This window comes from Quercus suber, unplaced genomic scaffold (assembly GCF_002906115.3).
Source record: "Quercus suber isolate HL8 unplaced genomic scaffold, Cork oak 2.0 scaffold_157, whole genome shotgun sequence".
NCBI classification, from domain to species: Eukaryota; Viridiplantae; Streptophyta; class Magnoliopsida; order Fagales; family Fagaceae; genus Quercus; species Quercus suber.
Window position 1 is genome coordinate 1,232,786 of NW_027069618.1, and position 26,323 is coordinate 1,259,108.

The following is a 26,323-nucleotide window of genomic DNA, read 5'->3' on the forward strand; positions in this document are numbered from 1 at the left end:
CCCAACTTCGAATTCCCTACTTAGAATATGCTTATCATGCCATCTCTTAGTTTTATCTTTGTAAATTCGAGCATTCTCATAAGCATCATTGCGGAACTCATCCATCTCATTGATTTGCAATATTCTCTTCTCGCCAGCTGCTTGCAGATCAAAGTTCAGTATCCTTGTCGCCCAATAGGCTCTGTGTTCTAGCTCCACCGGTAGATGGCATGCTTTTCCATAAACGAGTCGGTACGGTGACATCCCGATCGGTGTTTTGAATGCTGTTCTATAGGCCCATAAAGCATCATCTAACTTTCTTGCCCAATCTATACAAGAGATATTCATGGTCTTTTCCAATATATGCTTCAGCTCTCGATTAGATACCTTGACTTGTCCACTCATTTGAGGATGGTATGGTGTTGCCACATGATGTGTAACTCCATACTTAGTCAGTAGTGCTTCAAATTGGTGATTGCAAAAATGCTTTCCACCATCACTGATTATTGCCCTTGGAGTGCCGAATCGGGAGAAGATATTCTTTCGTAGAAAATTCACAACGACTCTCGCATCATTAGTTGGCAAGGCGATTGCTTCCACCCATTTGGAGAAATAATCTATAGCCACCAAAATAAATTTGTTAGAATATGAGGATGGAAAAGGACCCATGAAATCTATACCCCAAACATCAAATAATTCAATAACTAAAATATTGTTTAAAGGCATCTCATGTTTCCTAGAAATATTTCCAACTCTTTGACAATGATCACATAAATTAACAAATTTAAATGCATCTTTAAAAATAGATGGCCAATAAAACTCAGATTGTAGAATTTTTCTCGCTATTTTTGCACCACCAAAGTGGCCGCCAACTTCCAATGAATGACAATGTCTGAGTATGTTCTCCATCTCCTCCTCGGGCACACATCTTCTGATTATCTAGTCTGCACAGTGATGGTATAAAAAAGGTTCTTCCTAAAAATAATATTTCAAGTCGGAGAAGAACTTCTTCTTTTGTTGATATGTCATCCTAGGAGGTAGAATTCGCGACACCAAGTAATTGACTATGTCGGCGTACCATGGAACAACTTGTATAGCCATCAAATGCTCATCTGAGAATGCTTATTTTATTTGAACTTGCTGCTCATCATCCATACCTTTAAGCTCCATCCGAGACAAGTGATCCGCCACTAAATTTTCAGTACCCTTCTTGTCCTTAATCTCCAAAACGAATTCTTGTAAAAGCAAAATCCATCGAAGCAATCTTGGTTTAGCATCCTTCTTTGCAAGCAAGTACTTCAAAGCAGAGTGATCGGTGTAGACAATCACCTTCGAACCTATCAAGTAAGAACGAAATTTGTCAAAAGCAAAAACAACTGCTAATAATTCTTTTTCAGTAGTGGCATAATTCAGTTGAGCTTCTGTTAAGGTCCTACTTGCATAATAAATAACATGAAAATTTTTATCTTTTCTCTGCCCTAAAACAACCCCTATAGCATAATCACTGGCATCACACATTAATTCAAACGGTAAATTACAATCCAGTGACACAATTATAGGTGCTGAAATTAATTTATTTTTCAGTGTTTCAAAAGCATGCAAGCATTCATCAGAAAATTCAAATCGAGTGTCTTTAATCAACAAATTGCAAAGAGGTTTAGTAATTTGGGAAAAATCCTTAATAAACCATCGGTAGAATCCAGCATGTCCCAAGAAACTTCTCACGCCCTTCACATTGGCTTGTGGTGGGAGTTTTTTGATCACTTCTATTTTTGCTCTGTCAACTTCAATTCCCTTAGAGGAAATTCGGTGGCCTAGCACTATCCCCTCTACCATGAAATGGAATTTTTCCCAGTTCAACACTAAATTTGTCTCCTTGCATCTCTACAAAACTAAAGATAAGTTAGACAAACAATTATCAAAAGAATATCCAAAGATAGAGAAGTCATCCATGAAGACTTCTAAAAAATTTTCCACCATGTTCGAGAAGATGGACATCTTGCATCTTTGAAATGTGGCTGGCACATTGCAAAGGCCAAAAGGCATCCTCCTATATGCAAATGTTCCATATGGACAAGTAAAAGTGGTCTTCTCTTGATCTTCAGGTGCGATGGCTATTTGATTATAACCAGAGTATCCATCCAAAAAACAGTAGTAAGCATGCCCTGCAAGTCTTTCTAGCATTTGATCAATGAAAGGTAAAGGAAAATGATCTTTCCGAGTTGCATCATTAAGCCTTCTGTAATCTATGCATATTCGCCATCCCGTGACCATCCTTGTTGGTATTAGTTCATCATTATCATTTTTTATCACAGATATTCCACCTTTCTTTGGTACGACTTGTACTGGACTTACCCATGCACTGTTCGAGATAGGATAAATAATTCCGGCATCTAAAAGCTTCAGCACTTCTTTATGCACCACTTCTTTCATTGATGGATTCAATCTTCTCTGGGGTTGGACAATCGGCTTATATTTATCCTCCATTAAAATCTTGTGTGTGCAAATTGAAGGACTAATTCCTTTGATGTAAGAGATGGTCCAACCCAAAGCTATTTTGTGTTCCCATAAGATTCTCAACAACTTTTCCTCCTCTACATCACTCAAAGAACTGTTAATAATAATTGGAAAAGTAGAGTCTTGACCTAAGAAAGTGTACCTTAACTTTGATGGAAGCGGTTTAAGCTCAAGTTTAGGTGGTTCCTCTGGTGGAGATGTTGGTTGACATGATTTTAGGTCTTCCACTTTTGGTTGCATTGAAAGAGGAAAGAGTGGTGTAGCCTCCAAATATCTTTTACACTCTTTAACCACTTCATCATTGAATTTAACAGGTGTAGAATGAGTAAGACATACCTCAAGTGGTAACTTTTGAAAATCAATTGCATAAGTCTCATCGGCCATGATCATGTCTCGGTCACTTATTTGAAAACAAGAATGTGTCTCGGAAGCAAATTCCATAGACTTAAATACATTAAAAGTGACCTCATCCTCTCCGACCCTCAAAACAAGTTTTCCTTGCTGGACATCAATTAAGGTTCTCCCCGTCGCAAGGAAAGGTCAACCCAATATCAAAGGGATCTCCTCGTCCTTATCCATATCAAGGACAATGAAGTCAGCTAGGAAGATGAACTTGTCAACTTTTACTAATACATTCTCAATGACTCCTCTTGGATATTTAATGGATCTATCTGCCAATTGTAAAGAGATAATGGTCGGCTTTACTTCTCCAAGACCCAATTTCCTAAAAATAGAGAGAGGCATTAGATTAATACTTTCCCCTAAATCACATAAAGAACTATCAAAATAAGATTTTCCTATAGTGCAAGGGATAGTGAAACTCCCTGGATCTTTCAGCTTAGGCAGCAGCTTCTTTTGTAAGATTGCACTACTCTCCTCTGTTAGCATTACTGTTTCATGCTCCTCCAATTTCCATTTCTTTGATATAATATCCTTCAAAAATTTAGCATATTTAGGCATTTGTTCCAAAGCTTCAATGAGAGGAATATTAATATGCAATTGCTTAAATATATTTAGAAATTTAGAAACCTGATCATCCACATTGTTTTTTTGTAATCTTTGTGGAAAAGGAATTGGTGGATCATAATTGAAGGAGAATAAGTCTCAAAAGTAACTTCCCTAGATTTTTTGGATTTTGAATCTCTTTCATTCTCCTTAGTCTTCTTAGCTTGCTCCACTTCTTTCATCTCTGACTCGGCTTTCTTCATCTTTGACTCCTCATTATCCACAGCTTCATCTTGTTTGGCATTTGTTACTTTTGGCTCCTCATATGTTCGTCCACTTCTCAATGATATTGCCTTTACATGTTCTTTCAGATTGGTGACAGTATTGCTTGGCAAAGTTCCTGTAGTCCTCTCTGTGAGCATGCTTGAGAGCTGATCGATTTGCACCTCAAGATTGCGGATTGAAGCTGAGTTGTTTTGAATCGCCACATTTGTCTTCTGCATGTACTGCATGAACATGTCCTCAAGTGTCAGCTTCTTCTCTTGCTGTGGAAATTGCTAAGGTGGTTTAGCCTGCCCTTGGTTATTGCTCCATGAGAAGTTGGGGTGATTCCTTCATCCAGGATTGTATGTGTTCGAGTATGGATTATTTTGACGTTGAAAATTTGACACGTAATTTGTCTATCCATAACTCGATTGGGCAAAAGGATTTCCCACTTGGCAGTCGACACTTGAATGATTTCCTACACAATCATCACAAACAACATTAGTTTGAATAGCATTAACATTCATTTTACCTAGTTGTTAAGACAAAGTTGCCATTTGTGTCGCCAATGAGGTAATAGAATCAAGTTCTAAAACTCCAGCTGTCTTTCTTGACATTGCTCTTTCTGTAGGCCATTGATAGTTGTTGGATGCCAATTCTTCTAGAAGTTCATAGGCTGCCTCATGAGTTTTACTCATTAAAGCTCCACTAGCTGCTGCATCAACCATAGACCTGTTTGTAGCTCCTAGACCATTGTAGAATGTTTGCACTTGAAGCCATGTTGGAAGGCCATGATGAGGACACCTTCGCAATAAATCTTTGTACCTCTCCTATGCTTCATATAATGATTCACCCTCAAATTGGATGAACGTAGTGATATCATTCCTTAGCTTTGCTGTCTTTGTGAGGGGGAAATATTTTGCTAAAACTTTTTGTGCCAACTCCTCCCATGTAGTAATGATGCCATGTGGCAAAGAATTTAACCAAACTTTTGCTTTATCCCTAAGTGAGAAGGGAAAAAGTCTTAGTCAAATCGCATCATCTGTCACTCCGTTATGTTTAAAAGAATCACAAATTTCCAAGAAATTTGCAATATGGACATTAGGATCCTCTTGTGACAGCCCCCCAAACTGGACAGTCTGTTGTATCATCTGAATGATGGCCGGCTTGATCTCAAAATTATTGGCCTGTATGGCTGGCCTCCTTATGCTCGATGTAGCTCCATTTACCGAGGGCATAGCATAATCTCTTAACGCCTTTTGCTGTTGATCGGCCATCTTAGATAGAGATGTGTTGGCCTCTTTCTTCTTTTGTTTCTCAAGTTGACGTAAGGTTCTTTCAATTTCAAGATCAAAGAGTGTATGCTCTGATAGTTTAGATCAGGGCATGCACTTTTAATTCCTGAAAAGAAAGAAAACAACCTCAGATAACCTAATTATTATTTTTTTGAATAAATAAAATAAAATCCAAAGTAGTAAATATCTAGCTAGTATCAATATCAATAACAAATAGTTAATCCCTGGCAACGGTGCCAAAAACTTGTTCGCATAAAATAATTTGCAAGCGCACAGAATCATAACAAGTAGTAAAGTGTTTTTAGAAAACGAATGTTGAACCCACAAGGATTAAATATGTTATTGAATACTGAAATTCACTAAATTAATTACTATTTGGAAAAATCGAAAATAAAAGGAATGTTCTACTATCTGAATTAAATTAAACTAATAAAAATAAATCTACGAATAAAAAGAATTAACAAAGCATAAAAATCTAATAGTGTAAAAATATGATAAGAATGGATCTAGAGCGATTGATTTCACCTAACAAATCCCACACAATTTATCCTTCCTAATTATTAAATTCTAATACTCTCCCGTTGATGATTGAAAATTCCTTAAGTATTCAATATCTTGTCTCGAATAATATCAAAAATATCTTCAACTAATAATTCCATATCTCTATGTGAATTTAGTTAATTGGAGACTTATTACGTACTTTGAATTTTATGAAAAATCACACTAGTCGCGGTAAAGCGTCTCTACTTTCGCTCAACTAATGGTGTTTAATTCTAGAACTAAAATAACAAATCACCTCTCGGTCTCATTGTAATTCAATTGATCAAACTATAATTTGTAAAAAATAGTAAGCATTAAGAATAAGAAAATCACCTCTCGGTCTCATTGTAATTCAATTGATCAAACTATAATTTGTAAAAAATAGTAAGCATTAATAATAAGAATTAAACACTCAATCATGGAAATATTAAAAATAAAATAACTTAGAAAGTAAATTGTGTGTTCATTGCTAGACTACATCAATGCTCTAGAAAATAAAATTTAGTTCATAATAAAATTGAAAAGAAAACAAATAAAACTTATGTCTTTCATCCGAATTGGTTGATCAACATGAAGCTCTCGCCTTTGTCCTCAGATACTCCTCTTTTGAAAGACTCCCAAAAGCAAATTCTTCTATGTGGCGCCTCCTTTTCCTCTCAGGTTTCTCCTCACTTCTTTTTACCCTAAAGAGCCTTTAAATATGTCAAGGAATCCTATTACAAGTTGAATTCCCGTTTGGAGAAAATCCCAGATTTTTAGGCTTCATTTAACCGACGATTTTGGCCTATTTAAATTCAGAACTATGACTTTTGGTAAACTACAAAGTTGTAGCCCTTTAAGTTAAATTTCCAGCCCAACTTGAATCATCTCGATTGGATATCTGAACCAAAAGTTATGCCAAAAATAATAACTGATGTGCAGGCTGGAATCCTAATCCGAATTGGACTTGGATTTGGTGCAAATTTCCTTTGATTTCTTGTTCCAATTGGACTTGAATTTAATTGGCCTAGCCCCAATTTGAATGTAAAGCCCTTGTTACCTGCAAAACAAAGATATTATATAATCAATAACAAAATAACATAAAAGTAAAGCTAAATATGTAGATATATGAGTACTTTATTGTATATATTTCATGCACATCAGGAACCACCTAGACTACCTGAAGGTGAAATAAAGCTTTTTCTGAGGAAGACCCAAAGGAAAAACCTATTAATGCAAGCTAAAGAGAACCAAGTTTGAGCTGGTTGATCTTGCTTGAGGGATGTTGAGTTCCTTTTACCCTTTTGGGATGCATTGAAAGAAAAGCTTGCAAGCTATTCTGATCGACTCTAACTTCTAGCTGAATTCTGCTTGTAGACTTGCGGTAGTTGGCCCTCGTGGATAATGTGAGGGCTACACAAGATTGATTTTTAGTGGTCTTATGGGAATGAGACCACTAAAAATCTGCCCCTATATCATATTGAGAGCACCTGAAGGCTGGGCCTTCTTCCGGTCCCTATGGACATCTTATGGATCACTGATCTCACCAATTACTCATTTAATGCCTTAATTGAATTGGCTACTACTCATGTTTGAGATAGGGAATCTGGGACCCTTGGTAGCTTCCACAAAGGAAATTAGTGGACATTATTGGAGTAGAAAACTCAAGTTATGCTTCTCTTGCTTGATATTTGATAGGTCGAAGCAAATTCTGAAAAGGAAATTCAAAAGAATAGATGTTAGCTAGGAATCTTGGCCCTAAAAGGATCAGACAAAATTGGATATACCGAGGCCCTCCTCCAATAGAGTGGCCTCATACATCCTTTTAATTGTCCATTCTCATGTTCAATATAGGTGTCTCACGTTCATTAATCGAAATGTTGCATCCACAAGGTAACCTAAAGTAGGTTTATTTCAATCTTCAACTCTTGGAGTGAGTTCTTGAATAAGCTACTCATGGTTTGTGTATTTAGAAATGGTTCTACAAGTTTCTATCATGACCTCAACTGAGGTGAATTTGAAGAACATGTATGACCCATCAGTCTCGTGGAGATAGTCCCATGTGGGATTTGCACAGGAATTCATGATGCTTTCCTGACCATTAGCTTCCTCCTTTTTTTACACGGGAGAAGAATCGAGAAATATTCAGCCCTAATATGGCATTTTTCTGATTATTCGTCCATCTAAATGGCCTCTTGAAGATTCTTAATGGTGACAAACCAAGACTTGCTTGGTCTATCTGAGCCTAGCACTAGCAATACATTCTCTCTAAAGGATGTGAAGACATATGTGAATCATGTTAGGAATATATGTCAATGTAGAATTGGCTAATCCTTCGACAAAACGCACTTTACTTGTAATTGGGTAGATCTAGGATGTGTTTAATACTTCAAGGTATAAGGTTTCAAGTCTAAGTGTTAAAACTATGCAAATCTGTCCAAGAATCAGGTGAAGAAGTGCAAGATTTGAAAGCTCGATAGCTAGCTCAACAGATATAATCTATCAAGGTTTAACAGACTGTGTAAGCCCAATGCTCGATAGCTGCTCGATAGATAAGCTATCTATCGAGATTTACGAAAATCAAATTTTTAGTTCTGATTTCACTCCAATCCATGTATATTTGTTTAGGCTTTCTTTTCTCACAACCCTAAACATATATAAGAATTATTTTAAGGGTCGACACAGATGATGCAACTTAATGCAAAAGTTTTTCACAAGCATATTGTGACCGGAGACATATGTCCTAGTGTATCTTCCTCTTGAAGAAGCTGCTGCATTTGTATGCCATAGGGTTTTGTAACCAAGGAGCTTTAGGATCTTCGTCGTGTTGATGAACTGAAGACCTTTGCAGCCAACATCCTTCTTAAGTTGGTGGTTAGTCACGTACTTGGATTCGTGCATCGATTGGTTAGTCACGTACTGGAGTCGTGCATTGAAAAGAGAGACTATCACTACAGAATAAGTCTAATTGGGTATTGAGGTAAGGGTTCAACTGTAGGTTGGTATAAGGAACTAAGATTCTTTTACTTGTAACCACTTGTTGTGATAATAATGGATTCTCGGGAGTGGTGACCTTTAAATCACTCAATAGGGTTTTTGCCTTGGAGGTTTTTCCTATTTGTAAACAAATCACCGTGTCAACTTTATTTTCTACTGCATATTAACTTCGTTGGTGATTTGTTTGTGTTACCTCGCGTATTGCATGTTAATCGAATTAATTAATTAACTTGGCTGATTATTTGGTTAATTCATCACAAGGGGTCAATACATTTTTTGGCCTATCAAAGGAGATCTTGATCCCACAAAAGTATTTAGACTTGGCTGACCTTCAACATCCTCCCTATTCTTAGGGTTTCTTGAGAATCTAGTGCAACCGGTTCTTTAAGAAGCACTATAAGTAAAGATTGGCTACGTATTAGCTTGATCTTGAGATCCCACCATCGAGTCTTAATTCCCATGCTTGGAAGTAATGTCAAGGAAGTTCCATAGTTTTTTTCAAAATAGTACTGAAAAGGAAATTCCTTTAAGATGAATAACCCAGATCTTTTCCTTAGATCATTTCTCTTCAACTTATGATTAACAAGACTTGACAAAGTTCTCCTTAAAAGGCACGGAGCCCAACAAAAACTATCTTGGTTTAGGCGCGTGCTAAACCTAATTCATCTATCTCTTACCCCCTAAGTTTGATGTGACCTCTTGGTTGAGACTTTGTGAGTTTCAATGTGTGTTCCCAAAGGGCTAATTTTGAAAGTCCATTCTTCAATGTCGAGAATAGTTGAATCCATACTAGACATGAAATCATCTTGACAAGCAATAGGAGGGTTAGGCACCCTTAGGAGTTTATGCCATTGATAGCCATTTTAGTCTATCACTTGAAGTGTGACATATAAGAGGACATCTCCCTAAGCTTCTTGCTCTTCAGACTATCTTCGGTTCATCCCCTTAGGGTTATAAGATTGGCAAAAGCCATGGACCTGGGCCCTATTGATCTTCTTGTAGGCCAGAGCCTTAGACATTTCTAGGAATGTCTAGATCATCTCATTTTCTAGTTCCAGAGAATGCACTCGGTTGCCCTTTCTCTTTTCATCTTTAAGTACTTCCTTTGAAAGTTTCCCCATCATCGTCTTCCATTTTCTATCAACTGGATTGTTAAGCAGCTACCATAATTTTGAGACAACGATGGTACCAACATTCAATAGCAATTCATACTCATTCCATTCTAGTTTCAAATGCCATGTGGCAGCTAGTCCGACCAAATCATTTTGAAGAGACCATACATGAACCAAGACTTTGGTTTGCAACTAGATGACAGAAACTGGTTCCGAATTTTCAATCCCCCAAAGAACATTGGCTTTCAATTGAAATGGTTCATTGATTCTGTTCAATATTCTACTCACTCTTCATTCTTGCTACATCTCTTTTGTGCAAGCTTGGAGATGTAAGGACCTTGAACTTCCTGCATTTTGCCTCACACCTTGAGAAAGAATGGGATAGCAAGGAGTTAGGATTACAGTTGAGATATTTTCATGGTGGAAACAAGAACCAAATCCCATGTTAGTTTTAAGCTCAAATGCTTTAAGCATTCTCCTACTTCATTTTGCAATTAAGGGGGAGAAGTTCCATGATTTGGACTTCTTGTCATTGAATGGGTTTCTAAAGTGATGCAAAATTTAACATAATCTCTTTGTGGCAAGTGACTAAACATTCACTTAGATTTTGAAAAATCTTGGGATGAACCCCTTTTTCACAATGAAAATTTTAAGGTACAACACCATGTCCTTTTTGGGAAAAATTTGGCACAATTTGTATAGCAAAGGATTTTGCAACAATCAAAGCAAATACGAAGCTCCTTTCTGATACAATATTCACAATGATCCTTGGACTAGGATAAATTTTGATACAAAGGCCTTTAATACGAGGAAAACAATGCTTGATCCCTTTGGCAATTTTGAAGAAAAACTTGGCCTCTTGCCTATCTCTATGGAAAGATCTGGTTGCTTATCACCAATTTATCATCTGTACAATTAGGTGAAAGATATTAGAAGATGCATGCATGCTTTTGTAGGGTTAGGGACCCTTTTGGGACTGTCTCTCCTAGGTTTCTCAATGTTATGAAAGTAGGCAAAGATCATACCTTCATTTGAGAAATTTTCCCTTGCAATCGAAATGCTTAAGGACATGCTCCTATCATTTATAGAAATTTGGCTTAAACCCACTTGAGCAAGCTTTTATCCTGGTGAGTTTCTATAGTAATTCGGAATTAATGCATAAGCTTGCCAAGTAGCTGGAACTTTCATATCATGCTTGAAATTGCAGGATGTCCCTTTTTCTTTTAAATTACAAATAAAAGCAATGCTTTATAGGACTTTGGCTTTATACAATGCTCCCAAAATGTGGGCTATATACAATGGATCCAATAGTGGGCCTTTTACAATATATGGAAATTCAAATTTACAAAATGCAGAGGCTTCATTATGGACGGGCTCGCCTTCTCAGAGAAGATCTTGGACTCTTTGCAATGTCCTCCTTGATGTGAAGTTCTGGCTGCTTGCCATAAATTTTATCGATACACATTTACATGATAGAGCCATTAGTGTATGCATGCATGCCTTTGTAGGGTTTAAAACACTTAAGGTTTGGGTATGATCGAATGTGTTAGCAACGTGGTTGCTTTTCCCTAGGGGTTAATCACAGATGCTGTGTAAGCAAGATGGATAGAACCTAGAGTAGATCACAACTCTTTGACTAAGAGAAAAGGGCAAACCTGCAAACGAAAACTGTACACTTTCCCCTTGACTCATTTTGAAAGCAATCCTAAGAAGGATATCCTACCTTAGGCTTGGATGTTCACTCGGCTTTGGCTCTTGCTAGTCCTTAAGGGTTTTGACTTAGTCTAGGCCAATTATATGAGACACAGCTTAACTAGTAAGTTGGTCCTATTCTTAGGGGGGACCTCGATCATCTAGTCCTTCCCTTCATGGAAGTTGTGGGATAGAGTGGATCAAGGGGGTCCATTTCAATTACTCTTGTCCACCCATGAACCTAGAAGTGCCTACAAGTTCGTGCCCAATAACTATCTAAGGTATGTGCATCCAGTATTTGCCTTCAATGCTGAGTCTAGGTTCGACCCAATATGAAAGGTGATGTCATGCATTTTGAAATGAATGGGGAAAGACTTTCCAAGCACAACAGATATATGAATAGATAAAGTGTAGAATATATTAAATCTTACTACCCTAGGTTCGCACATGTGAAGGAAAGCTATAAAGCATACTAAGGAAAGTAGGAAAGCTTCACACATACAAAAATACCTCAAAGCTAGTTTTTGGAAAACCATTTGAAAAAATTTTTGAAAATTATTTTTGAGTTTTGAAAATAGTTTACTAAGGATATAGTAAAAGTATTTTTCAAAAGAAAGCGCCGAAGGCTAATGCCAATTTCAATGTTTTTGAAAGCCAATGTCCAAAGATTAAGATTTTATTAAAAGCTCTAAAGGTTAAACTCTCTAAGTATCCCTAGTCTTTCGACCACCTATCGCAGTGATGCTTGCGCGCACTTTGAACAAGTGCAAGCTCTAGAGTTGGGTGTTGTGGATGAGGGTTTTACCTCTGGTGTGTGACCGGAAAAGGAGTCAATTTTAATTAAGTTACCAGAGGTAAGTGAAGTCGCCACCAATCATTGTATTTTTTCTAAGGTGTGATTGGTCACCTTACTTTATTTGATTTTATTACCAATCCTAGGCTAAGAAAAGGTCATTTTTCCTAATCTAATGCTGTTGATAAAAAATCTTGATTCTTGAGTTTTGAAGTCTGGTTACATGTGGGGAAAGTGTTAGCTACCCCACAATGCCTATCCGTAAACAGTCCTTTGTTTTGGTAAAATCTTAATTTAAAGACATTGGCAATTAAAAACGAGCTATTGGCTTTCAGGGCTTTAATCGAATTGGGCTTTAAGATTTAGTTTTGTAAAGGGTGTGGTCTCAATCGATACTTCCCTTGTGTTTTTGGAATCGGTGCCAAATTTCCACAATAAAAATCCGTTAGCATTTTGCCTTATTTTCATGGTGGAAATCCAATAGCGCTTTGCCTCAAGTGCATCAAAGCTCACAAAACACTATTCTCACCAAGTTTTCACTGTGAGAATACATCAATGGAGGTGCCCTATTTTCACGGCAAAAATACAGCAAAGTTTCATGCAGGGTTTCATGCCTATGTATACAACGCGTGCCAACATGCTCGTGCTAGGACGAGTCGGAGCCCTTTAGAGCATCAAGCATATTAATGCATGTCGCATACACAGGGAAACCAATGTCACTTGGTGACATGGATCGGGACAATCACACCACGATGATTGTGCACACAATATAGCATAAGTGTGCACCTATAGCTAATGCCTTGGGCACATACCCACACTACAAGGTCAAGCGCACTCATGGCTAAAGAGGGTCGCTCATATAGCCATAAGAGTCCATCATACAAAGTGCACGATCATCTATATACAAGAATATATAGATATACATACATCATGCACAATGCTATCACACAATGAGAAAATAAACAAACATTGCCAACGTTCCAAGGGTATGGCCTAGCAAGGTACAAGAAATGTAAAACAGACATTGCCATACCTAGGGAATGTGGCCCAAGCAAGGAGCAAGAAAAATAAAGGGTACAAGGAGAAGGGGAACCCTAAAATATGCTCTAGAGAAGAGGCTAAGAGAGAGAGAGAGAGAGAGAGAGAAAGAGAGAGAGAGAAAGATGTCACGACTAGAGGAGGCTAGGCCTCATAATCTATTGAACATTCCCCTTTGTGGGCTTGCATTTTCTTGCTTACATCCTTTACGCTTGTTGATTGCACCTAGGAGGTCACACCCTTGCCCAAGTGTCCATGCTCCGAGCATGTACATGCAGTGACAAAGGAAATGAGCCAGCATATAAACAAAGAAATAATTGGAAGGAAAGCATGCTAAAGGACAAAATATCAAAGAGAGCCAAGTGAGGGGCAAACGAACATGTTATTAAAGAAAAGAGGGTGTCTTAGGAGGAGAAATGAAGGTTTGGATCAGGTGTCCATAGTTCCATGAGATTGGAGCATGGATGACACATAGACTCATGCATGAACTTATAGGCAAACATGCAAAAAATGCAAAGAAGCAAAGAAGGCCAAATAGGTGGCACAAAGCAAGCAAGGCAAGCATAACATCGCACAGAGTAGAGAAAGAGTATGCATCAAGCAAAATGACATCACAAGGATGTGTTCTCACAAGTACTCATATCCAAACAAGCCACAAGAGGGACAGAGGCAACCATACAAGCAAGTGGCCCCAAAAACCAGCAAGCACAAGTCCACAAAGGGCAAAAAGCATGGCAAATCCTAGATCTAGACAGGCAAACATAGATACAAAGTATAGATGCAAGCAAGCATACACATACATAAAGGAAATGATCCAAACCCTTTGATATAGGCCTAAGTGTATAGATGTAGGCCTAGACCAAAAGACATATATCTACACCCTACCTAAAGGGCCAAAACACAAGAAAAGGCATAACAAGAGATAAAAAGGCTTTAAAAGCACATGGCATAGCAATCCACATGTAGATCTAGATGCATGAACATGGCATGGAGCACACAAAGATATAGATCTAAGCATAAAAATGGCAAGGAGCACATAAACAAGTAGATCTAGGCATAAACATGGCAAGGAGCACATAAACATGTGGATCTAAGCACAAACATAGTATTTAGGCATATCTTAGCCCAAGAAGGCTAGGCCAAGATCATCAAAGTAATAAAACATGATAAGAAGCCAGGAGACATGCTAGGAAAGCTATAAAACATGCTAGAAAGTAAGATAAAGCAAGAGATATACTATGGGAAGCAATAAGTCATATTACAAAGTAAGATAAAGCAAAGGGTGTAGATAGTAGCTAAAAAGCTACATCTACACCCTTAAAACCTCAAATCCAAGGTCCTAAGACCAAGGAGAGGAAAAAGAGTGCAAGAACACTAACTCTTGATTGTTGAGAAAATAAAGAAATTAAAGGTTTTTTGATGTGTTTTAGAGAGGATTTAGAGAGGAAAAGAGAGAGAATATGCTCAAAAAAGTGCTCCAAAATGCCCAAAATCCATTCTTTTTGAAATTTGAGGGTCTAGGGGGGTTAAATAGAGGCTTGGCAAACTTCCAAAGCTCAACGCACCTTCAAGGTGTGCCGGGTTGGGCTAGTGGCCCTTTAGTGTCCGCTGGGTGAAAACTACTGATGTCAGCAATTTTGTCCTTTTCCTCTAGCCTTTTGGTTCTGACTTCGATCGCATATTTTGAGGCCTTACCGAACTCTAATTGAGCAGTTCTTGGTGTCACTGGAAAGAATTGGATGTCTAGTTTTCATAACACTAAATAAATTAAAAATCTAACAGTTAGATCAAAAGTTATGGTCTCGAGAAGCGAGCTAACATGCCTAGCACAGTTTTCAAGATATCTCAACCGTTTTAACTTTGATTTTAACCCATGAATAGTCGTTGAAAAGGTCATTTAATAATCTTTACAATGACACTGGTGTCAACCCATTTTGATGGTTGAATCAAAATTAGGGTTTTTGGTACCTCTAGGAGTCAACCTCGAGTCAAAGTTGACAAAAATCTCCGAGTATGCTTGGGTTTTATGTAGAAGCATGAAAAATGTTGTTTTGGGATGATTTTGGCCAATTTTTAAATTCAATCAACCCAGGATTGACCAAGGGCATTTTGGTCATTTTGGCCTAAAATGGCACTTTGGATGCTCCGATGCCCAAACGAGTTGTACCATGTTAATCTAGATGTTTTCGCAGCTCCATGGAAAAAAAAAATTTAGTGTTTTTGGAGCCCACATGCAAATTGAGGGTAGACAAAATATGGTATCTACAATGGTTATTTTTTAATTAAAAAAAAATATTTCATTCCCCATATATACATGTACATCAAGCACAAGTCAACTCATAACAGATTCAAAGATTATCATATTCAAGTTGACAAATGTTATTCCTTTTACACTTCTAAATTGGAAGCCAAGATTTACAATGTCAACACTATTACTAGTTACTAGGGGCATTTCAATGCAAAGAAATAATCGAATCAAAGACAAAAATAATGGCTGTAACAGCAAGAAATAATTTCATTTTTTAGTCTACAAAGAATTATGGCAATGCAGATCATAAGACCGAATATCCAAACTTATCACAAGAGAGAGAAAATAATATTAAAAAAAGAAAGATTGCAATTTATAAAAGGTTTAATTTTTTTTTTTTGAAAAATAAAAAAATTCAAATTAATATGTATGCAGATTTATTACTTTTTGGTTTGAGATAAGGCTTTGTATTCAAATTGTGTCTTTTTAATTGAATAAATGTGTTATTCGCCATATAGATGTGGCACATAGGCACAAGTTGGTACATAACAAATACTATTCCTTTTTCACTTATAAATTGGGTCCCAAGATTTACTGTGTCAACATTGTTGGACTAACACCTGTTAGGTTCTAGGACTTTAGGAACTAAATGTATTAGAACTTCATTTTGTATATATTGGCAAACCATGATCAAAACAACAAGTCTAGGTTTAGGCTTGCTCAAAGTTTGTTTAAGTGTAAGTTTGAATCGAGTGTTTTGCAGGAATTTACTGTGTAAAATTGCAAGACTCGATCGATCGAAAATAAGGCTCGATCGATCGAGAATCGCAGACCAGAAAATTCTACAAAAATTTCAAACGCAGCCAAAGACCATATGACATGTAGGGTTAAGTGTTTTACTCCTAGTATAAAAGGAAAAACTCTAGCTATGATTTAGAAGTCTATGTTGAGTTGTGTGTTGATTCTTTTGTGAGATTTGAGAGGTCTGCACCTTAAAACACACGCATAGAGCTATCAAGATCAAGATTCACATCAAGAACTTCATGGTTGTTTTAGTTGCTACATAAAAAAACGTTCAAGGAACAACAAAACCTTTGAGTGGAGTCTCAAAGTCACAAGTAGAAGAACTTGTGGTTACTGTAGATCTAAGAAAGAAGTAGCCCGTGGATTTGGAGTTTGCACGTGGTCGTATCAGTATGTTCTACGTGCAGTAGCATTAGGATGTTAGTGGTCTAAGTCCTTTTGTAAACTTCAATTCTTTCTATAATGGATTTGCTTTCACCTTGAGGATAGCTAGGTCAAATTCTCTCCATGTTTTTTACCGGTTTGGTTTTCTTGGGTCATCAGTTCTTTGTGTTCTTTATATTTTTTGCTTTATGTTTATTTGTGTTTAACCTAATCTTGAATAACAATCTTGTTAATCAATTTAGTTTAATATTAGGTTAAACATATTGTGATGAGGGGTCTAAAAACCTAACAACCCCATTATGGAATATTCAATGTTTGTAAAAGCTCCTTTTTTTTTCCCTAGTGGATTATAAATGTAAACCAAACTTAACAACATTAAACAAAAAATGATGTGCAAATATAATACATTAAAGCTAACATTATTATTGTCATGGGCTTGGGAACCTATGTACAGAAAAGGAGCTTGGTGTTTTAGTCCGAGCAAAAGATCCCTTTGTCTTGTTCTTACCCAAAATTTAGGTGTATGAAGAAAGGATTTCTTTTAAAAAAAAAAAAAAAAAAAGACCTATTTTTTTTTTAAATGAATAACAAAGGTGTAGCTTAGCTTTATACAGGAAGAATTCAATTGTTGTTGAAACTACAAAAATCTGGGTCTATAGCCGCGTGACCCCAAAAACGCGACTATAGGATAGAGCTGCATTTCCTATAGCCGCGTTTACAAACCTGGCCTAAGTACCACAGCAATAAACCTATGGCCGCGTTTTTGAAAAGCGCGGCTATAGGTCACACCTATTGCTTTGTTTTTCCAAAACGCGGCTACAGGTCAGACCTGAAGCCGCGTTTTTAACCTGGTAGGATATATTGGGGCCTATAACTGTGTTTTTAAAAAATGCGGCTACAGCCCACTTTGAGCTACGTTTAAAACGCGGCTATAGGTTTTTCTAAAAAAAAAAAAATTTGGGTTTTTTTTTTTTTTTCCCTAGAAAATTCAAAATTCAAAATTAATCACACATCCAAAAAATTCAAAATAAAATACAAACCAGAAAATTCAAAATCAAAAACACCATACTCACAATACAAACACACCCAAAAAATTCAAAATCAAACAGAAACCTAGAAAATTCGAAATCAAACACAACATATTCACAATAGAAACAAACCCAAAAAATTTAAATTCAAACACAAACCCCGAAATTCAAAATCAAACACAAAGTGCTCCAAAATATAAGAACACAAACCCATTTAAACGTAATAACAATATCAGCAACACAATAACACAAATTCAAGCACAGATCCACAATAGCATCTCCTCTATTTTCTTACTAACTAAACGTAAAATAACCAAAAAAAAAAAACTAGACCTATTGACAAATCAGTGTGCTTGAGATGAAGAAAAACATGAAAGAAAGAAAAAATAAAGCAGCAGATCCAAACAAACAAAGGGAAAAAAAAAAATGTTACCTAGTGAAGAAGGAAGAAAGAAAAAAAAAAGAAAAAAAGAAAGAGAGTTACCTAGATGTCAGGAAGTAAGAAAAAAAAGAAAAAGAAAGAAAGAAAGAAAGAAGGTACCTTACGGAGGAGCAAGTGAATTAGAATGAAGAGAGAAAAAAAAAAAAAAAAGGAAAGAAGAAGAAATAAGAAAAGAAGAAAGTGGGGGTAGGTGGGGTTGTAGGTGGGAAAGGGGGGGCACGTGGGAAGCTGAAAATTTTTTTTTTGGTTACATATAGCAGCATTTTTAAAAACGTGGCTATAGGTCATGTCACTAAAGGGTGACCTAAGCCGTGTTTTAAAAATGCAGCTTCGGGTTACACGGCTGGACCTATAGCCGCATTTTCGAAAAACGCGGCTATAGGTAACGTCACAAAAGGGTGACCTTGAAAATGCGGCTAAAGGTCAGTGACATATTTATAAGGTTGGACCTATGCCGCGTTTTCAAGAAACGCGGCTATAGGTAACGTCACTAAAGGGTGATAAGCCGCATTTAAAAAACGCAGCTTGAGGTTATACGGCTAGGCCTATAGCTGCGTTTTTTAGAAAACGCGGCTCAAAGGCTAACCTGGAGCCGTGTTTTTTATAAACGCGGCTCAAAGTCTAGCCTGGAGCCACGTTTTTCATAAACGGGGCTGAAACTCCAACCTGTAGCCATGTTTTACAAAAACGCGACTTAAAATTGCGTTTTTTGTAGTGTGATGTTGATACTTTCTTAAAAAAATCACATTGATGCTATTGTCAACAAAGGGAAGGAGGAAGCATGGAGGTTGACTGGTTTTTATGGGGAACCTATTAATCACAAGTGGTTTAAGTCGTGGAATTTACTTCACCAACTCATCAACTAGATGTCTCTCCCTTGGATTTGTATTGGGGATTTCAACGAATTACTCAAAAGTTCTAAAAATTTGAGAGGTAGTATGAGAGGACAGTCTCAAATGTAGTTATTTAGAGATGTCATTAATGAATGTGAATTCCTGGATCTAGGATTTATAGGCCCCTAGTTTACTTGGCAAAAGCACTTTGCAGATGGTCATTTTGTATGAGAAAGATTGGATTGGGCCTTTGCTAATAATGATTGGTTTCTCAGATTCACTAGAACTAGGGAGCATCATCTCAATGCTAACTCTTCTAATCATTGTCCACTTTGGATAATACCAAACGGTTTAGACCATCCCTGTATTTCTAAATCATTTAGATTTGAGGAGATGTGGCTCTCCAACAAGGGCTGTACAAAGACTGTGAAAGCCATTTGGTTGTTGCCTGACTGTCTTGATCCTTCTAAGCGAGCTGTCCATCTAAAGATTGAGAAATGTAGTAAGGAATTGAGTAGGTGGAGCTGAAAATTTTTTGGGAATATTAGGCGGTAGGTGGAGACAAAAAAGAGACAGCTTGCTGAGGCCGAGAAGGAAGCTCAATGCCCTGGTATTAATTTTCTGGTTCGAGAATGAAAGATTGAGCTTACTAACCTTCTAGATAAGGATACGCAGATGTGGTCTCAACATTCCAAATCCTTATGGGCTACCCATGGAGATTAAAATTCTATGAATTCCAAAGCTGAGCAATTCAAAGACGCCATAAGAATACCATCTCCAAAATCTATGATTCATCAGGCCAATGGTGCTTGAATTTCGTAGATGTGGCAGCAGTTGTCCTAAACTATTATTTAAATCTTTTTTGCTTAGAACCAATCCGACAACCTAAAGAAATAGTCAGCCCTATCCATGGTATCATTACTGCAGAAATGAATGACCAACTCTCAACACAATTCTTGGCATGGGAGGTTCAAAAAGCAATTAATCAAATGGCCCCTCTTAAAGCCCCAGGTCTAGATGGCATGCCCCCTATATTTTTCCAAAATTACTGGAATTTAATTGGGAATGATATCACTCAGTCTATTCTTCAATTCCTAAACACTACTTCTTTGCCTCCACATCTTAACCATAATTTTGTTAATTTAATTCTTAAGGTTAAATGCCCTAAATTTGTTTCTAAATACCGATGTCATCAATTTATGTAATTTGTTGTATAAAATCTTTTTGAAGGTTTTAACTAATAGGCTCAAAATAATTATGCCTAAAATTATTAGAGCACCAGAGTGCTTTTACAAAAAGCAGACTTATCTCTGATAATATTTTAGTTGCTTTTGATTCTTTACATAGTATGCAGAACCACAGTGCGAAAGATGACTTTATGGCTGTTAAACTAAACGTGAACAAAGCCTATGAGAGTGGATTGGGTATATTTGAAAGCAGTGATGAGGAAGTTGGGGTTCTGTGGCCAGTGGATCAAATTAATGATGCTTTGTGTTACTACAGTCACCTACTCAATTCTTATAAATGATTAATCTAAGGGTATGATCCATCCCTCTATAGGTATCTGCCAAGGAGACCCTTTCACCCCTTTCCTATTTCTCTTGTGTACTAAAGGTCTACATGGACTTATTTCCCAAGTTGCTGCAACAGGGAAAATTTGAGGTTATTCTTTACGTAGGAATGTTTCACGGCTAACTCATCTTCTTTTTGCAAATGACGACCTTCTTTTTTGCAAAGCCACTAAGTAGGAGTGTCGAAAAATGTGATCAAGACCTTGAGTCTATTGGCCAAGACCTTTTAATTTATAAGATCAATTTATAGATAACGTTACACATAATTGAAAGGTCTCTGAATTCCTTTATCACTTGTAGAATTTTCACCTTAGGAATTTTAGTGATATATGCATGATTAATGGATGATAGCAATCTACCCAAATTTAAGCATGATTACATAACTCTTGTAACATCATTGCCAATTAAATTTGGAAAACTTAGATAAATAAAAATAAAATAAAAGAGGAGGCATGCATGTATAATGTCTGAGCATAGGCCTTTAAGTGGAGCTATCTGTTTTGGAGCAACCTCCATCTCATATGAATGAACTCACTGATTAAGTCTATGTTGATATCTGCTGTCATTTCACAGTTTACTCCCTGTATAGCTTGTTGAAATTGCTTGGGCTAGACGCCTCAAAGAATCGTTGGTAAACGGTAATAGTCCAGTAGAAAACCAAAAATGATATCACCATCTCTCAACCTAAATATAGAATTATGCCATTGGCGTCGAGTAGCTTTACTTTGAAATTTGAAAAAAAGTCTTTTCATCTTCCTCTTCCTGTTCTTCGTCGACGTCAACGCTTATGTTGCTTCATCTTCTTTTTCTAAACTCTGCTCTTCTCATTCTGTAACTTCTTGAGATGGCTTGGTGTCAAAATCACAATTCAAGCCTAAAAAATAAGTTTAATACACTCTCCGGGAAGCTCAACCATAATTTAGACAGAATCCTCCGTTAACTTCACAGTAGCATTTGTTAGTATCTTTTTAAATGATGTGGCACATCCTAGCCTTTCATTTATTTCAAATCAATTCTGGCCATGAAATGGACTCTCTCCATTTTAAAGGGAAATGGAGAGGATCCAAATCCCAGCTTCCTGGGAAGCTCTACGTTCATAGAGGCTGATTCTGGGCTTGTACTGTACTGACCAGCTAATTAAACTTCTTGCTAGATTCAGTTTGGCCCACTATGCTATTGGAATTTGAAATCTCTTTCAGCACACAGCGTGGGTTTTTTTGGTGCCATTTATTTATTTATTTTTCCAATTTAAGCATAAAAGTCCCTTCCTCTAAAAAAGAAAAATGTGATGGTTCGCTTGTAGCTTAATGTTTAGGGCCTCAACCTAGAGTGGCTTTGTCTATGAGTATGAGGACTTGGATGAATTTCTTAAAGAATGCTCTGGTTGGGATTTATCTATGTTTACCTTTTTTAGGTCATGGTAAATATATCAGTGAAGTTTTTAACACTATACCCTCACCCTCTTGGACTTTTTCCCTAGTGTCAATCTCAATCCTCAATTTTCACATAAAGCAATTTTCCTTCCAACTTTCATCTTATTCTCAATTTATCTCTTCATGGATTTTTTTTTTTTTTCAATTTCTAAATTTTTGTGACATCAAACATGATAGAAAAGAGTATCTAGCATGCATATGTTACGAATCTCAAATTATGTTCAAAACTATGAAATAATACCAATCCTTGATAACTTGTTTATAATCAAGAACAAAATCATTATATTTTATGTTAAATAAATTATTTATAACTCAATTTTCTTATTACAATTTTATATGATTATAAAGATTCTAAAATGATAGACAAATGATATCTTTTTGGTTGGGACAAAATTGCTAAATGCCCTTTTTGGGCAAACTAAGCAACATTTTGCTCTATTTTTCAAACTAATTAGGGAAATGCCCCTCTTTTGAAACTTGATTTTCTCAAAATCGAGTTATTAAAAAAAATTCTAGAGCCCTATAGTGGCGTTTTTAAGAACCTATAGTGACGTTTTTAGAACCTATAGTGACATTTTTTAACTCGACTTCCATTAAATCGAGTTATGGGAAATTTTTTTTTTTAATTTTTTTTTTACCTATAACTCGATTTCATATAAATTGAGTTACAAAACGCCACTGTAGTTCTTGAAAATGTCATTATAGGCTTCTTAAAAACGCCGCTATAGGGCCTAACTCGATTTTGAGAAAATCGATTTTCAAAAGAGGGGCATTTCCCTAATTAGTTTGAAAAATAAGGCAAAACGCTGCTTAATTTGCCCAAAAAGGGCATTTAGCAATTTGTCCCTTTTGGTTGACATGTGGAAATGAAATGAAATAGACTAAATTGAAAGTTCAAGGGCAAAATACCTCAGCTTGAAGTGCAATGGATAATTGATACAAGGAACTAAGATATTTCCCATCTTAATCGATGGATTTCTTCAAATGACGTGAATGCATAGTTAAAAAAAAAAAAAAAAGTCCTCACTCCTCTAATTAGTTTGAAAAATAGGGAAAAACGCTGCTTAATTTGCCCAAAAAGGGCATTTAGCAATTTGTCCCTTTTGGTTGATACGTGGAAATGAAATGAAATAGACTAAATTGAAAGTTCAGGGACAAAATACCTTAGCTAGAAGTGCAATGGATAATTCATACAAGGAACTAAGATATTTCCCATCTTAATCGATGGATTTCTTCAAATGACATGAACGCATAGTTTAAAAAAAAAAAAAAAAGTCCTCACTCCTCTATTGGCTCTCTATATGGCTTAAATTTACATGGCAAAGTAGGGCAGCCCAACATAATTTGGAGTCTAAGACAAGAATTTTATGCAAGGCCTCTAATATGTAAATATTAATTAAAAAAATTATTTAATAATAATCAAATCAAGGTTAATTTGATACATTAAATACATAATTTAATAACTAATACCAACTAAACTGATATTAATCTTATATAGTGAATTGAATATCATAGTTGAACCATGAATATTAATAAAAAGATATAGAAATATATTACAATTAAAAAATATATTTTATTTTGGATATATGACGATGCATAGTTAAGAAAGGTTGTGATATAATTTTAAATTTTATATCTTGTTTTTAAGAGAGAGAGAGAGAGAGAGAGAGAGAGAGAGAGAGAGAGAGAGAGAGAGAGAGAGAAATCAATCTTGTATTTCTCTAGGGTTTTCTCTCACAAAATTCTCTCTGGAAGCTCTCTCAAAATGATGGGTATAAGGGTGTATATATAGTAGGGTGAGAAGGGAATGTGAAACGTTAGTTTTTGCCAAACAAGGCAAGTTGGCGACTTGAACTCGCGGCTTGGCCAAGTCGCGAAATCAAGTCGCGACGTAACGGCCTGGCCAGACTGGAACTTTTGTCCTGTAGCGTGACAGCTGGCGCGACCCTTCAGCTTCCCAGTGTGCCTCTCATGTGACTGCATTTCGCAGCTTGCCAGTCGCGAACCACCCGCGAGTCCTAGTCGCGAGACTCTGTTTTTCTTGCACACTCTTGAGTTTTTCTTCACATCTTCTCACACACTACCCTTACAATTTTCCCACCTAAATACAGGGTTACTAAGTGCTAAATTACAAGCAAATTGGTCACGGAATAAAGCCAATTAGATGGTTGATTAAATTCAACCTTACAATCTCCCCCTTTGGCTATTCGTGACAAAACCCTACAATAGACTCTAGACTTAAACATGAGTTGGGAACAGTTGGAAAACTCACTCACACCTAACTCTAGATTCTGAAAAGCTCTTGAACATATAAATAAGTAACTCCTGAAACACAATAACATAGCAATATCATTGTACGCAGAAAACTTAATATGCATATGGAGCAAAGTAAGCATGATCAAGCAAAAATGAACATAGGCATAAAAGCAATAATTCATGGCAAGATCAACACCAGTAGTCACTTAAGCAAAAGTGATTACTATGTTCATTCACACAAGGAATGAACATCCAGACATGCAAAAATGATAAACTCAATTGAAGAGAATCATTTGCAAGTCCAACACTCAACCAATGCATACATACATATATGCATCAGGAACAATCCTACAAGGGCACAAGAGTGTTGTACTTAGGGTAATGCAAAACATTAACAAGTACCAAAGCACAAAGCACAAAGGTTGCATAAGCAAAGTTTTTGCAAATACATGGCACACACTATATAAGCCTACAATCATGCAAAAGTGCTAGAAACAACCCTCAAAGCTTACAAAAGCAACAATGGGTACAAATTGACAAACAAACAATGCTGAAAAACATCAAACTATATATATGCTGAAATAAACAACTACTACCAATAATTCACATATTGAGAGTTTTAAAACAGATTTAAACCAGTGTATAGAGCAAAAATACTTTTTCAACAAAAATATTTAAACTCCCCAATTCAATTTCAAAATGCACAATGTACAAACTCCCCTTTTCAATATGCACCATTCAGCTTCATTTCCCCTTGCTATGCTTCAATTATCTCTCCCTTTTTGGCACGAATAGCTAAAGGCTGTCTTCCAACTTCTGTTGTATGTTATCTAACTGTAACTCAATGGTTCCGAGACGCATTTGAGTTTGATTATGAAAGGAGTTGAGAAGTCGTTCTAAATCTGTAATCCGATGTAGCACGGTTTCATTGAAATAACTTTGTTTAGGCATTTGGAAACCAGGTGGAATAGACAGAGTGCCGGTTGATTGTGCAGGAGGAACTGTAGTAAGAGCAGATGGGGATGCCTGTATGGATGGCTCAGTCTTAGGTTTCTTGGAAGAGTGGCTCTGGCTTGCTTGGAGAGAGTAGTGGGATATTGGTCGGGAACGAGTCAATACTCTCTCATTTGATGAAGGGCTAATACTTTTACTAAGAACAATCTTCATGACTAGACTGCAGAAGGGAAGAATTGTTCATGTTACTGAACGGGCCGATGTTTTCCCGATGATATGGAATATATGAGCACAGATGTCTATTGGGGCACCAAAAATAAGATCACATAGAAACTTAGCCCTTTCTAGGTTGATGAAGGTAGTGTTTGACAGTGGATAGAGATTGGAGAACATGATCAGCTTCAAGGTTGTCAACTCTGGAGAAAATAAGGCAGTGCTTATAGATGATCCTATGCTTCCCACTTCATGTTCAGTTCCCAAAACATGAAGGATGTCTTGTGCATGAAGTTCGCGATCATCGTATGGAGTTCGATCCACATCTTTTGGTCTGGTTATGTGAAGAATCTTAGCAATGGAGTCTAGATTTATGGAAAATTCTGTTCCTCGAACCCAGCATTTTAACTCGACTCCTGTGTATCTGGCATTTGAAAAGAATTCCTTGACCAAATCTTCAGTTGGATCCTCAAACTTGCCAAATAAGTCAGTCCAATCTCTTCCTTCAAATATCTTGGGGATAAGTGTTGCCTCTAAAGTATCAAACTTGACCACTCTTTCCACAATGGGAGTGGACTCTTTGAAGATATCAGTGTAGGTCTTTGAGTCAGTAGGAGTCCTGAACCTTTGAAATGTAGATTCTTCGGATGACTTATACGACAAACGAGTCCGTTTAGCAACCGGGGTTGGCGGATCATCAGTGACAATGCCTTTGCCTCTGGATGAACAACGAGATATCTGCAATAAAGTTGACATATAGAAAAGAACCAAACTGCAATAGCACAGGAAGCAAACATCAGATTGCTTGTTGTCAGGAAAGAAAATACCAGATTTTTCAAAAAAACACAATAACAACACATTTAAGAAGACTAACCACAACTCGGAACACCAAATATCATGAGTGGCAGAACATTTCAGAACAGATACTCACAATATTACACATGACAAAATGCCAAAAACATAATATGAGGAATGCACCACATTCTAGAACCACATCATATAACAC

General features: G+C 36.7%; 1 protein-coding gene and 1 non-coding gene across 2 annotated transcripts; one reads left to right on the forward strand and one right to left on the reverse strand.

Moving 5' to 3' along the window:
- Positions 1-3,036: 3,036 nt before the first annotated feature.
- Positions 3,037-3,959, reverse strand: LOC136069224 (uncharacterized). Its single transcript, XM_065777508.1, has 2 exons — positions 3,612-3,959; positions 3,037-3,498 (listed from the first exon to the last, which is right to left on the reverse strand). The coding sequence occupies exons 1-2, from the start codon at positions 3,957-3,959 to the stop codon at positions 3,037-3,039; spliced, it is 810 nt and encodes a 269-aa protein (XP_065633580.1).
- A 532-nt stretch (positions 3,960-4,491) lies between these two features.
- On the forward strand, positions 4,492-4,598 carry LOC136069236 (small nucleolar RNA R71). Its single transcript, XR_010630472.1, has one exon. It is a non-coding gene; the product is annotated as a small nucleolar RNA R71 (small nucleolar RNA).
- Positions 4,599-26,323: the final 21,725 nt, after the last annotated feature.